The sequence below is a fragment of the Schistocerca americana genome, chromosome 3 (genome assembly GCF_021461395.2).
Source record: "Schistocerca americana isolate TAMUIC-IGC-003095 chromosome 3, iqSchAmer2.1, whole genome shotgun sequence".
Taxonomy (NCBI): Eukaryota; Metazoa; Arthropoda; class Insecta; order Orthoptera; family Acrididae; genus Schistocerca; species Schistocerca americana.
The window spans coordinates 880,690,585-880,706,426 of record NC_060121.1 but is presented as its reverse complement, the minus strand read 5'-3'; the positions used below and the strand labels follow the sequence as shown (position 1 = coordinate 880,706,426).

The 15,842-nt window shown below is 39.3% G+C and overlaps 1 protein-coding gene across 1 annotated transcript in view; it reads left to right on the top strand.

The window, feature by feature from the left end:
- The window catches only part of LOC124607215 (caspase-2), an 83,413-nt gene extending 75,647 nt beyond the window's left edge, over nucleotides 1-7,766 (top strand). The window contains exon 9 of the mRNA XM_047139485.1: nucleotides 6,978-7,766. Within this exon, the coding sequence (XP_046995441.1) occupies nucleotides 6,978-7,127 (150 nt within the window). The 3' untranslated portion in view covers nucleotides 7,128-7,766. The remainder of the gene's footprint in view (nucleotides 1-6,977) is intronic.
- The last annotated feature ends 8,076 nt before the right edge of the window (nucleotides 7,767-15,842 follow it).

Below are 15,842 nucleotides of genomic sequence, written 5' to 3'. Positions count from 1 at the left end.
TCAATATACTTCTTGCATGTGATCTCAGTTTGTTTTCACACTGTTTCATAATTGTCCAGGTTTCTAAGCCATAAGTAAGTAGTGGGCATATCAGCGTTTTGTAAAGCCAGCACTAAGTCCCTCTTGATATAAGCTTGGATTTAAAATGTCGCAACATTCCAAAGTAGCATTGGTTAGAAGCACTTATGCGAGCCATGATTTCAGTGAAGGTGGTGCCATTTGCTTCTATCTTTGAGCCCAGATAGGTGAAACATTCCACTCACTCAAATGTCATTCCATCAAGGGTTATTGTGGGCTGCAAGGGTTGATTAGTGCCATTACACATATACTTTGTCTTTCCTTCATTAATTCTCAGGTCCATCTTCTCTGCACTCAGTTTTAGAGCCAAAAATGCTCTTTGTAGATCTCTTTAAGTGTTCTGCTCATTAATTCCAAGTCATCTGCATATCTCAGCAATTGTACAGACTTATAGTAGATAGTTCCTCTTGTGTGGCTACCTGATTCGTGTACCACTTTTTCGATAACCAGGTTGAAAAGTAGGCAGGAAAGCCCATCTCTTTGCCTTAGTCCAGTTCAAGTGAGAAACTGAGGTGATAGCCTTGACTGCACTCTCATGGTACACTGGGGATACTTAAGGGTGACTTCTATTTAATGCACCAATTTTCCAGGCACTCGAAATTCCCGCATTGCCTCATAAAGTTAGGCCCGGTTTATTGTGTCATATGCAGATTTAAAGTCAATGAAATGATGGTGCACACTAACATTGAATTCACTGGTATTTTCTATTATTTGTCGCAGAGTAAATACCTGGTTTACAGTTGACTTTCCTGGTCTGAACCCACATTGATAACTTCCAATAATATCTTCTGCTACAGGTGAAAGTCTACTAAACAGGATATTTGATAGTTCTTTATATATAATGTTTAAAAGTGTTATGCCTTTGTAGTTGCTGCATTCAAATAGATCTCCTTTCTTATGCACCAGACATCCTATCCCTACATTCCATTCTTCTGGTAACGCTTCCTTTTCCCAGACGACACAAAAAATCTTGTAGATCCTACAATTTAGCTCAACTCCTCCAGCTTTCAATGGCTCAGATGTTATATTGTCAGTCCCTGGTGCTTTATTGTTCTTCAATCGGGCAATGGCTCTGTTCACTTCTCTTTGGGAAGGGAGAGGTACTATGGCATCATCTTCTGGAGGGACTGGGATATCTTCAGTAGGGGACTCTGAAGCATCCAACAGTTCACTGAAATACTCTACCCAACTCTCCACTACCTCTTGGTCATCGGTTAGTGGTGTCCCGTTTTTACTTTTACACAGGTCTTTCACTATTAATTTTCTGATAAAATTTTCTAACATCATTTGTTTTTCCAATTGTCTCCAGTTCTTCAATCTGCTTTCTTTCCCATTCCCTTTTCTTTCTCCAATGCAGTTTCTTCTCGTCTTTCCTATTATCTTGATAATTTCTTACCGCTAAACAAGTATATGATTTCTCAAGCATTATCCTGTATGCCAGATTTTTCTCCTGACTTATTCTCTTACATTCTTCATCAAACTAGGAATTCCTTGGTTGTTTTCCTTCTTTCCCTAGCACTTCTTCTGCTGCTTTAATGACTGCATCCCTACAAGCGTTCCATTCCTGATCCAGGTTATCACTTACACTAGGGGTGTATAATGCAAGATTCTCAGCAATCTTCTCAGAGTACATTTTAGAGATGTCTTCATTTTTTAACTTCAATACCATATACTAGTACATTTTAGAGATGTCTTCATTTTTTAACTTCAATACCATATACTTACTTTGAGGTCTTCCTCTGGAGCTCGCAAAACTGAATATCGTAAGCTGATTTCCCAGCACCGTTTCTGGTTGGTTATGTTGACACTCAAAGTTCATTTCCAGAAATATGGTTGTAGCTGCAAGTTTCCCACTTCCACAGTCGATTTACCACGTAAGCGCACAACGGTTTTTCAAACATGTTTGGCGTGTCAAGCTACGTTCTGTTTTTAAAATTTTCTGCTAATATGGATGGAGTCATTTCTTGCACAGTGAAGGAGGAGTGGAAATATTAGACCAAGCATGAAGCTGTCTACTTCTAATATTTAATTAAAGAGAAATAGTGATTATGTTGACTAAATCAGAAACTGGAATAGCTGTTTTCTCTATTCCATACTTAACTGGACTAGAAAATCAGCTTCAGGCCTTAACATGTAAACATCCAGCGAAAAACAGTTTCCGAAATGCAGTTTTCATCTTTTATAAGATATGACATATCTATTCTACATACAATCTATATAATAGAGGGAAACATTCCACGCGGGAAAAATTTATTTAAAATATATTTAAAAACAATCTAGGTTGACACTTGGTGTGAGGACTGTAAATTGGAAATCCCTTAACGATCCCTCCCATCAGCCATCACGCCAAGTGTCTACTTAGTCTGTGCATATAGTAAACATAGTGAATGTGCATGAAATACTAGGATTACAGAAAACAAAGTCTCAAAATTAGGTGGTTTGCTGAATCAGACTCTATGTATTGAAAAATATAGAATTTTCTGTGTGCCTTCTCTAATTACATCATGCATATTAGATATGTTCACAGCCGTGTTTTGTGGTGTGGTACCATTTGTGGACTCGGTAACAATTACAGTCCACACAATTCTTTCCAGAAAAAGTATCAATAAATCAAAGAATAACTTTCAACTCTAAATTATCCCATGACAGCTACCCGACTTAAAGAATAGTAATCGAAAATATTACCAGTAAATATTGTGACTTAGCAATACAATATTTTCTTTCCCATGTGTTGAATACATAAATTAATCCAGTACAAAGACCACGAGAAACAGGAGAAGTTTGAAAACTAAAATGTTGTTGTGGTCTTCAGTCCTGAGGCTGGTTTGATGCAGCTCTCCATGCTACTCTATCCTGTGCAAGCTTCTTCATCTCCCAGTACTTACTGCAGCCTACATCCTTCTGGGTCTGCTTAGTGTATTCATCTCTTGGTCTCCCTCTATGAATTTTACCCTCCATGCTGCCCTCCGAAACTAAATTGGTGATCCCTTGATGCCTCAGAACATGTCCTACCAACTGATCCCTTCTTCTAGTCAAGTTGTGCCACAAGCTCCTCTTCTCCCCAATTCTATTCAATACCTCCTCATTAGTTATGTGATCTACCCATCTAATCTTCAGCATTCTTCTGTAGCAAACAAAAAGTAATAATAATAATAATAATGAAAAATAAAAACAGAAAAAGTGTGAAAATTATTATGCTGAGAAAGGTACGCTGTGTGATATAAATCATTACTACACTTTGTCAACTCAAACGACTTATCTTCCAGGTAATATTGCAACAGTTTTAAAATCAATTTTTCTGTTGCATGCAATTAGTTTTTGAGTAGTAGCTGGAGATTCATTGGCAGATTGTTCGATAATACCAGCTTTATTACTGCTGATAAGAACGCTTTGCTTGTAGCATTGTGGTATGTAGAACTTTTTTAGTAATTTCAAACAAAAGTAGATTAGTAATAATAATTGTGAATGAATGTATTAACTGGAATTTATTTCATTTCCTTGTCCAATTAATAAAATAAGAATCATAAACATAAATGACAGAAGTTGATAGAGATGTGAACACCGATGTAGATGAAAATGTGCAATCGAGCTCAGAAATTCCTGTGATGGGAGAGAGCAATATCTCACACCTAAATGTGGAGCTGAATTCAGCACAGGAAACTATGACAGAACATCCAGTAATGGAATGTCCTGTCAGGTTAACGGATGATGTAGTGATCCCGCCACAAGATGGTATCTCAATTTTGCAGAATCATTTGTAAAGTGAAATGGCTATAGGGCTTGATTTTTCCTTAAATCCTGTATCGGGAAGTCTTACAAGCTCCAACAGAAATTTAACATCACCTATAATAAACAATATGGTACTAAATTATACCAAGAGAGCGTGAGCTTACTGCCACAATGCATGTGGACAATGCTCACACAAATGAATAACCATCCATTTTTATCCAAATTAATATTAAATAAATAATCAAATAGACAAAAACTTCAGATGCATTGACACAAAACTCAACAACCAGATAGACACCAAATTTTCTAATTAATTTTCGCAACTACTTTCGGAACAACAGAAAGTAAAAGGCAGGTTAGATAAGCTCACAGCTCAACAAGATGACTTGCAAGTAGCGCCCAATACTTAGTGGTGAGTAATTAAGAGAGCACCACTGCCTTTTGCATTTTCAATTAACATAGATGACCCATTTGTCACCTCCAGTGATCAAGCAATCAAAAAATGCTTCTTTGTTACAAATCTGCTGCAAATGTTCTTGGATGGTTGGCCAAGATTGGTTAAGAGTGTTTGACATTACTTTATTGTCTGACACCAATTTACTTCTGTTTTTGCCCTTAACATGTCCCTATCTAAATTTGTAGGTCTTGCTGACTGATATGAGTCAGAAAGACCGTATCACCGAATTTGAACTTAGATAACCATCTTTGGCATCTACGAATCTCTAATGTACTTGGATAAACATCACAAGTGTTTTTGGTAGCAACTGTTGTATTACTACCCTTGTGAAACTCAAAACACATATGATGCCGGATACAAACCTCTTCTGGTATTTGGCTGGGAATTTCACCATAAATAAAAAAAAATTAATTATTTACAATTTAACTAGTCTCTCTAACCTTAAAAGTCTTTGGCACAACTTTGAAGTACACGATGACTGATAAATGACAAACAAACATTGATATGCACAGAAATGATATTACTTTCCGGTTCCCTAATACTGTGGTTCACAGACTTTTTAAGCCCAGTCTGCCAGTAACTTGATTAGTCCTCTCTTTTGCTTGGGACAATGATTGAAGTTTCTGTGGAGGGTTTCTGCAGACTCAATGTCCTATAGTCACATATTTCTTCTTAGTATCTATGCAACCAAACAAGAAATCTGGTCCTGTTTGCCATTTTGAGGTGTGTTCTAGAATTAGTACCTTACAGAGAATCTTTAAATACAAAGACCTCCTTTTCTCCGCAAGACCATAAAACTAATTAGCAAGTGGGTTTCTTCTTGGACACCTGAATAGCAGTTTTCATTGAAGTTTTCCTTATGAAGTAATTTTTTTCAAAGTGGTGAATGCACAAGGATTCATATTTGTGATAGAGCAGGAGAAATTTCATGCAGTCTTTCTAAAATGTGTACCTTTGGATTAAAGGAGACTACTCACTGAAAAGCAGAAGTGTTCAGTCACTGATAGCCACACACAAAAAGAAAGGAAACTTGCTAGCTTTTGGAGTAATTCTTTCTCAAGCTAGAGTACACACACACACACACACACACACACACACACACACACACACACACACACACACAAACTGGAAAAACAGCTCCAGTTGTGTATTTTTGCAGGTGTACTAGGTTGTGGTGGGGGTTGTGTGGGCAGAGTGAGAGAGAAATAGCCGAGCCGTGCATTCAGGCTGATTTCTGCAGTATGTAGCTCAGCCCCCAGAGGGCCTTCTGGTAACCAGCCAGAGGGTCTCCCGGTAACCAACCCGCCACAAGTTCAATAGACAGTAGGCAAATTGTAACCTTCCACCACACGAGAATTTCTGCCCGTGCAGAGCCGTCTAGAACCAGTACCGCCTTTACCAGCCAAAGACTGATGTACTATAGCTGTTTGGGCATCACTTCAGATTGGACGTCGTCTTCATTAGCTGGATGGCAGTGCTCCCACAACCTGTGCTCCAAGCCTTTGTGTTCTGCACTGTGGACATGTCGTGCTGCTCGTGAGATAGAACTTTGAATATGTACTTTGTTTTGAAGAAAGACTTTCATTGCTCAAGAGAATATAATCTATGCTCTCAAGAATCTATTTTAATTTTGTTGGAGAACAATTGTTTGTAATGAACTTCTCTTTCCCATTATTCAGAAGAATTTCTGTAGAATGTTTTTTTGTTGTACTGCATCAGAAACAGCAGACTGTTTGTGTTTGAAGCTTACTTGTTCAAATAAACAAAGTTGTTATCTTGTGGGAGTATTCTGAATTCTGAATGGGGAATACTTCAGATGTGTTGCAGGGATAACTACCATCTGCATAGTTCAGAGAAGCTAGTGGTGGAGGGAACGACCAGATGGCCCAGGTTGTGAACCAGCCATTGAAATTGAGCAAGTTATGCTCAGCTGCATGTTGCACCACAGTTGGTCAACTTTAGTCTTGACAACAGTTTGGTGGTCATCATTCATCCTGGGGTACAACTAGTTTATAGAAGCTTCAACATAAAAAACTGTGCAGTGTTTGCAACAGAATTGGTATATGACATGGCTTCATCACATGCCTAGACCATGCATCTGCTACCCCCAGTCCCCCCCATACTCTTAGCTGTCAAACTGGCTGTCAAGTCCAAGTGAGCTGCTAGCCATCTGCTCCCAATCTTTCTCATGCCTCCCACATCCCTCTTCCTCTACCCATTCCACCCAACAAGACAACACGATCTCCACCACAGCTTAGTTCATGAAAGAAAATGCAGCATTGGCACTATGTAGGGGCAAAGGCACGTGAATATATGTGTGTGTGTGGGGGGGGGGGGGGGGGGGACCCACCAAATAAGGTTGTTCAAAACTGGATGAGGATGATACAGATAAGCAAATTACATAAACTATATAAGGAAAAGGATAGACTGCTACTCACTGTAAAGATATCACATTGAGTTGCAGACCAGCACAATGAAAAGAGTGTTACACCTCTTTTAGCCAAAGCCTCATACAGAATACACACACATTTATTCACACAAGGAACCATACCTCACACACGACTGCCTTCTCTGGCACCTCTGACTGGGTCCATAACAATTATAAAGTCTGTAATAATCGTGATTTTTCCCTCAATATACTCTCTTAAACCTAGACCAGGGAAATTTTACTTAGCTGTTTTAGAAAATCTTATAATGCTTACTCTTCCCACAGGTTGATCAGAGAATATCAGCTTTAATGTCTGACCAAAGTTCAGTACAAACAACTTCCTACGAGAACAGAGGGTTCTGTAAGAAACTCTACTTCAACCCTGGTTTATATGACGACGACAACAGCCATGGTGGAATTGATCTACAGAATTAACCTCTGATTCAGTGCTGTTCGTTGTTGAGTGTTGGGTCGGTGTGCTTTCCATGCAAGGAGAAAATCTGACACAAAATTGCTACTTGGAATTGGCACTAGGTTACTGGTTTTATATTAACGTGAGGTTCTTTCTTAAGAAAATGAAATACAGAGGCAAATATCTAAGCACAAAGGAAAAATTCACATTCCATTATTCATGCATTTCATTGTATTATTTTATTTTATTTATTGGATGTCAAAGTAACATCCAGGAATGAGGAAAAGAGGAGGGAGTGTAGAATGGATTATCGTTCCACTGGTTTCACTCACCAATGATAGAGACAGTGATTTGAATAATGGTGTGAGGACATCAATCAGTCGCAACACACAGGCAGTGTTGAGTGCCACGTGGAAACAAACCTGTTCTGATCATCAAAACATTTTATGTATGATGTGCTAGCTTGTGTTCATGCCATTATTTAACTTATATAATTTTTTTTCCATTACTGTGACAAAATAATATTACGTTTTTCTGCAATTTATTACATATATTTTGTTTTCAATGAATACAAGAATGTGTTATTAGAACATTTTGTAGAATTTCTTATGTACTTTGTTTATTTAAATTCATATTAAAAGTAATTTTCAGTGATACAGTAATGGAAGTATCTCTTTTTTCACCCATTCCCTTCATTGCAGGGACAGGTGTGTTGTTACAGGCAAAGTTAGGTGCGTTTCCTGAAATCAGTGTATCAGAGCATAGTCATAAAAGTTTTGTTTTGTTTGACCCCCTTTTTTTTCATGATTTGAATTGCTTATAACAGAGAAGCTTCAAGCACCAAGGAAGTCATTGTGATTATGCAGATTTTGTCAGCATAATAAATTTTGATGTTCTTCACAGGTATGCAACCGGATTTCATTGTCTTGACAACACATTTCGATGATGCAACTGGCTGCCACCTACAGTTGAGGTTCCAGGTGCAAATACACACTGGAACCGATGTAACCTCTGACGCTGACTGATGAACCTTGCCCTTGATCCAAGATGTAAGAAGTCTGGGCAGATAGTTGTCAGTCCTCCTGTTCCTGACTGGTTGATGTTGATGGTGACCTCTCTTTGACAGACTGTGCTGATGGTTAAATGAAACAAATAAAATATGGGCTGCTAGCAGTTATTAGAAGACTACTTCTCCTCGTTTGTCTGTTGCAGGACATACGGTTCTTCTGAGGTGGGCTTTCTTCTCCCCGAATAATAATCCTCCTTTAACCATGGACCAAAGTTTTGATGACACATATCCAGTCCTTGGGGGTGAATACAGTTTGGGCATGATGCGCCCAAGTTCCTTCTTTGAGACGATATCATGCGTGATTACTTTTTACCTTGTGAAATCAAGTGGCTTGTGGGGGAGGGGAGGCTCAGGATCATTAGGAGAGGTGAAGGGATAGGGATTATAGAGGTGAGAATAGGTTTGTTACGAAGCGACTTGGCAATCTTCTTCAACGCTGCCTTCTCTCTGTGCTTATTTCTTTGAAAATTTCAAGAATCCTCAGAAACTATTAAACTAAAAGTGTCCTTTGCCTTTGGCCAAAACTAGAGCCCTTCTTGGATCTGTTAAAGATGATTTTGGACCGAGGAAGCCTGGGGTGTATAAAATTCCCTGTCATTGCACAAAGGCTCACATTGGCAGACTATTCATGCAGACCATGATTGATGTGTAGAAAATTGTCACACTCATTTTCTCCAGCCTCGTCCGCCTGCTTAGCTGGGTGGTAATGTGCTTGCCTCCTGTGCAGCGGGCCCAGGTTCAATTCCCAGCCGGGTTGGAGATTTTCTCCACTCATGGACTGGGTGTTGTGTTCTCCTCATCATCATTTCATCTTCATCACCAGTGCACAAGTCGCCCAGTGTGGCATCAACTGAAACAGGACTTGCATTTGGTGGCCGAACTTCCCCGAACAAGGCCTCCCAGCCAGTGACGCCATACGCTCATATCATTTCATTTTATTTCTCCAGCCTGAAAAATCTGTTATCGCTGGACACTTTTTCAATGAAGGACATAATATGTCATTTAAATAGATGCAAATTACTGCTCCATCTTAAGGAATTCATCGAAATATGATTATCCAATGATACTATTAATAGAGATAAAGGTTTTTCTTTAAGCAAGATGTGGAATCGTATTTTATCAGATATAAAAAAAACAATGGTCTGGCTTTGCCCAGCTGTATCTCAAATTGCAATTCATCGCTTCTGTTAGTTTCTGCCGTCAGCGGCACTGCAATTCTGTGCTTCGCAGAGGGCAGCCCTTCCGTTGCTTGTGCATGCACATTGGCCTGCTCCCAGGGTATAAAGGAACTGTCATAAATGATGATATCATATTTCCAGTGTGTTTATGCACCTGCAGTCTCCTGCAATCTCACGTGAAGATGGTGACCAGTTCGACTGTCAAAATATCGTGTCATCAAGATGACGAAATCCGGTTGCATATCCGTGAAGAGCATCAAGGAAGTAGTTAATTTATAACCTATACTAACAACCAACCATTTGCTTCTGATAATCTCCATACATTATTTAAAAAGAACATTATGTGTGCTTTAATCTCAAAATGACTACAGATGAATATTGTACATTCTTAGCAAGAAGATACTCTTAAAAAAAGCAACTCGTTTTTCAGTAATTCTGTTTGGCACCTGTTTACTTCTTCCACCACATACTTCACACTTATGGAAGTGTATTAACACTGCAGTAGCCACCAGAAAGATCGCGGGAGGCGCACATCGGCACGGCGCGTCACGGACAGTAGTTGCCGCAAATAGAGTCCCGACCACCAGAGGGCACGCAAGAATTCGGCCGCGACCTCTGCCTGTGGAACAACAACAACAACTCAGGCAGCACGGGCCGTGCCCAGTCAGTTCACATCGGGCATGCCTATGAGACAGTTCCCAGTCTACTCTGAAGTGCGACGGAAAACATGAACCGTGTTACTACAAACACATTAAAGAAAAGAAAAATAATTACGTCTGGACTCTAAAGTAATCTTATTTTGAACAAAAAGCAATTTATGTTCCACAATGCAAATATTATTTTACTATACAGGAAGATTTTTAATTTAATTTTCAGGGATCACTTATTTGTAGGAAACTGCAAGTCTTTTGGTTCAGACAGGACTTGTTCTCGGCCATACCTCCTTCCGCCCCCAACAGAATCTGAATATTACAGTGCTGTACTGTTTAAAAGTGTCTCGTTAGCTCAGTGCTAAAGTGCCAGACAAAGGATTCAAGGGTCTTGAGATCCATCTCTGGTCACTACCAAGATTTTTAAATATGTCATTTATCACCTGTTTCAACTCTGGCAATGTTTCTTAATGCGAAAAATGCTGAGCTGTGCCATGATTTGGAGTCCCCATTAAACTGTCTGGATAAGTCAGGTCAAAGAGCGGAGAAAGAACAGTATACCGCCTGCAATAGGACTAGGGCTAGTAAAACACTGTTGTGTTCAAATTTCCCTTCATGTTGATGACAGCTGCACTTTTTTTACTTGTATTCTTAAACTGATGATATACCAATTATAATCTGTCATGTGGTTTAGCAATAATTATTGAAATTTTATCATAAGTAGAGGAGCAGCAGGACACTCACAAATTAGTACATCAAATAGTCCACATGCATTTTACATGATGTCAGACATACCCTCATGAATTATGCTGACAAGTTAATAATTCCAGAATGAAATTTTCACTCTGCAGCAGAGACTGCATTAATATGGAACTTCCTGGCAGATTAAAACTGTGTGTCACATGAAGACTCGAACTCGGGACCTTTGCAAGTGCTCATCCTCACAGCTGTCCTTCCACCTAATTTCCTACCTTGGAGTCTTCACAGAAGTTCTGCAAAACTTGCATAACTAGCAGTCCTAAAAGAAAAAGGTATTGCTGAGACATGGCACAGTGAAAATTTCATTCTGGAAACATCCCCCAGGCTGTGGCTAAGCCATGTCTCCATAAAACCTGTAGAATGAAATTTTCATTCTGAAAACATCTCCCAGGCTGTGACTAAACCATGTCTCCGCAATATCCTATTTTCCAGAAGAGCTAGTCCTGCAAGCACTGCAGGAGAACTTCTGTGAAGACTGGAAGCTAGGAGATGAAGTAATGGTGAAAGTAAAGCTGTGAGGATGGGTCATGAGTCCTGCTTGGGTAGCTCAGTCGGTAGAGAACTTTCCAGGAAAAGGCAAAGGTCCTGAGTTCGAGTCTTGGTCTGACACGCAGTTTTAATCTGCCAGGGAGTTTCAAGTCTAATGATTTTTCATTCATTCCAAAATACCCACAAATATTCTCAATTTCACATAGTGCCACAAAGAGTGTACTCACATTAGAGAGACAGAGAGAGCCTACATAATGATGAGTGTTTAATTTGTTGAGTAATTGCATTGTAATTCTGTCAGAGACAGCAAAGGACCTGGAAGAGCAGTTGAATGGAATGGACAGTGTCTTGAAAGGAGGACATATAAGATGAACATCAACAAAAGCAAAACGAGGATAATGGAATGTAATCGAATTAAATCGGTTGATGCTGCCGGAATTAAATTAGGAAATGAGACGCTTAAAGTAGTAATTCTTCCAGTCCATATGTGGCATAACAGCAAACCTGTGCTTAACAGTATTGGTTAAAAACAGTCTTGGTTGCAATTTTAGTTTTTTTTATTTTTCAACGACACGTTTCACCTTATTTAGGCATCTTCAGGTTATCTAAATAAAAAAACAGAGAACAAATACATCTATTTAAGAATCACGATCACTATGTGCAGACTGTATAAACAGATCACCTATTGAAAATATAAACAGATCACCTATTGAAAGAGCAAATACCTTAATTTGGTATTTCTTAAGAATCCTTTAGTCAGTGTAGCCAAAGGGCATCGTCGAATGTATCAGGCCAACATAGCCTTCGTTAAACTCAGTAAAAACTAGAAATATAAAATCATTACCTTTTCTAGATGGACGTGAGAGGCACCAAGATCTGCATAACACGTTCCCGTTCACAGAAGCGAGTAACAGTAAGATGGGGGCTCAGGCAGTAAGCATAAAGCACCACAGCATTGTTTGCCAGTACTGAAGCCTAATACAGAATCACCTCAAGAGGTGGCGCTGCGATGCAGCAGTGATTAAAAGTGAGGGATCGTAAACTGGATATAAATACCCACTAAAATTTTATAAATGTAATACACATAAAACATTGATGAGATGGAATTACTAGGGGCAACACCTATGCTTAACTTATCCTAAAATTTTGACAAAGTAAAATATAAATGAAGGCGGTAAATTTAAAACAAGAAAACAAGGTGTATAATACAACACACAGATGCAGTACGTAAACAGATTTTTCGTACAACGAGGACACTAAAAATACAGGACCATAATTTCAAATAAAGAGGCCGCCCATATAACACTCAATACTGCATCATTCAGTGCTAGAATGTCTAGCAAGAAGCTATACAAGTCCTGATCCATGCACTTGGAAGGAACAGTGCAGCTGAGGTTGCACTGTAAACTACTTTTTCACTTATGTTCTGTACAGATCGTGCTGTGCTTTCCTTAGTAGCTCGACAGGATCAGGGGCCTTGCAAATGTAAGTGGATTAACTTTCGTCTAAATCCACATGGCAGCAACTCAGATTGAGATCTGATGAACACTCACCATTGAAAACAACATATTGGGTTCATTTACTTAAGAAGTCTTTGAGCCACTCACATATTGTTGAACATAATCTGTATGCTCAGACCTTCATTAACAGTCTGCAGTGGTGCACTATGTCAAATGCTTTCCAGAAATCTAGGAATATGGAACCTGCCTGTTGCCCTTCATCCAGGTTTCACAGGATATCGTGCAAGGAAAGGGCAAATTGAATTTCACATGGGTGATGTTTTCTAAATCTATGCTGATTCATGGACAGATGTTTTTCTGTCTCAAGGAAACTTATTATATTCAAACTCAGAAAATGTTCCAGAATTCTGCAGCATACCAATGTTAAGGATGTGGGTCTGTAATTTTGCAGGTGAATTCATTTACCCTTCTTATACACTGAAGTTACCTGCAGTTTTTTCCAGGTGCTTCAGACTTCGCATTGGGTGAGGGATTCATTAAAAAAATGCAAGCTAAGTAAGAGGCTAATGCTGTAGAATGCTCTCTGTAAAACCGAACTGGGATTCTGTCTGGACCTGACAACTTATTTGTTTTCAATTCTCTCTGTTGTTTCTCTTTGCCAGGGCAACAAGGATGCATATTACTATGACCTCCATACAGGAGTATGTGATAGTCAAATGATGATACATTTGTAAAATCCTGGTTTGAGAATGATTTTTTTAAATGCAACATTTAACACTTTAGTTTTCGTTTTGCTGTCTTCTATTGCCACACCAAACTGGTCGATGAGTGGATAGGAGCCTTCAGCTTGCCTAGTGATTTTATGTAGGAACAGAATTTTCTCAGACTCTCAGCAAGAACCTTCACTAAGGAATGGTGGTAGTTGTTGTATGCCTTGTACATTGATCTTTTTATTGATGCACAAATTTCTACTAACTTTTGCCTGTTCGCATTTCAACATTCTCTTTTGACCTGAGAGTGCGACAATCTCTGCTTTCTCAGAATTATCCAAATTTTGTTATAAAACCGTGATAGGTCTTTTCTGTCCTCAATCCTTTTACTTGGTACATACTTCTCCAGAGAGTGATTTACTTTCCACTTAAACTTTACCTGTAGTTCCTCTATTGGAACTTAACAATGTCCATTCACTATCTAAGTAAGACACTAACAACTGCTCATCTGCTCTTTCCTGCACAAATACTCCCCTAGCCTTCTTGATGGAATTTGTTGACTTTCAGTAACCCTCAATCATATGATGACATCATGATCACTAATCCCTGTCTCTATACCGACACTGCCAATAAGGTTTAGTCTGTCTGGAGTTACAAGGTCTAAAATATTTCCATTTCATATTAGTTATCGAACAAGATGCTCATGGTAGTTTTCAGAAAATGTGTTCAGAATTATTTTGCATGCAGTGAATCCATAGAAGTCCCAGTCCGTGCTAACTGTATTAAAGTTGACTCCAACTAATGTTGCGTGACTGGAATATTTCCAATTTATTGAATGTAGATTTTCTTTGAATGATTCTACAGTTGTTAGTGTGGAATCTGGTATCTGACAAAAACATCCAATGATTAACCTGAGTTCATTTAGGCAGATTACTTTTAATCAGATAAATTTGCAGTTAGGCTCAATTTCAAACACAATAGAGACAATATTTTTTGTCAGCTGCAATGAATACTCCCCCTTCTACGGTGCCAACCTGTATTTCTGCTATGTGTTCCATGCCTAATTAAATATTCTGGAGATTGCTAGCCAGCCGGTGTGGCCAAGCTGTTCTAGGCGCTTCAGTCTGGAACCGCGCGACAGCTACGGTCGCAGGTTCGAATCCTGCCTCGGGCATGGATGTGTGTGATGTCCTTAGGTTAGGTAGGTTTAATCAGTTCTAAGTTCTAGGGGACTGATTACCTCAGATGTTGAGTCCCGTAGTGCTCAGAGCCATTTGGAGCTTGCTACATCAGGTCCATCTAGCTCTCAGGTCAGGGAATGCAACAACTTTCCTGGAGGTCAGTAAGTCAGGAATTTTGTTACAGATGTTCAGCAATTTGCTATAAAATTTTGACAGCCGAAGTGCCTTTACTTTATGTGTGATCTGATTTCATTCTCTTCATACTGACTGGCAAGCATTCGTTTGAGGACCTCTGAGTGTCACCTAGCCTAGAAATTCCACTTATGCACTCCTCAAGTATTCTGCTACCCAAATAGCAGCTTCCTTTGTGTAGTGCACCACTGACCTATCAAGGGGAATCCTACAATTTTCCACTCCTTAACATAGGTCCAGAAATCTGCTACCAAGACCATCACAGTATCGACGGAGCCTCAAATTGAGACCCTCCACTTCATCAGTTCTGGATACAACACTGCATATGGTGAGTTTTGCTTGCACACCACAACTGAGGCCGGCAGCTGTCATCACTTCTGCCAGCCATTGGTGCTGATGTGACCCACAACCTGCAGATGACTGCACCCTGCACCCTTGACAGCCACTGCCAGGCCCTCCTCCACGTCTCAGGTGAGGCCCCTCTCGCGTCCATCGGCCGTCATAATTTAATATATATATTATTATTATTATTATTATTAGTCGTAAAGCTCCCAACATGGAAGACGCTAAGTAAAGATGGTTCACTTCTGGGGCTTCTTATTCTTCTTGTTTGCCCACCAGGTCTTCATTCTTTGCGAGAATTCAGCTTTTCTTTCTTCGCTCCATTTTGTTCCAGTTTTCGGCGCTTTTGTCTCTGGTTTGACCTCCCATTTGTCAACTTTAAGTTTGAAATTGTTTCTTTTGTTCATGTCTTCAGTAGTAATGTTGGCTAATTCCAGATCTTTCTTTACATTTTTGATCCATTCTCCTCCATTAACAAGGGATGCTACGTATCTTACTATTTTTTTTGCAAGTCTGTGATCGGGAAGTCTCATTATGTGGCCATAGAATTTTAGACGCCTCTTCCTCATGTCTATCTCTATGTTAGAATATTCTTCAATTTTAGAATTTTTCTGTAATCTATACCCCTCTTTGGTCCATCTTGGTCCCAGAATTTACCTAATGATTTTCCTTTCCTCTTTCTTCAGGTTTTCCATATCTGTTTTCCTT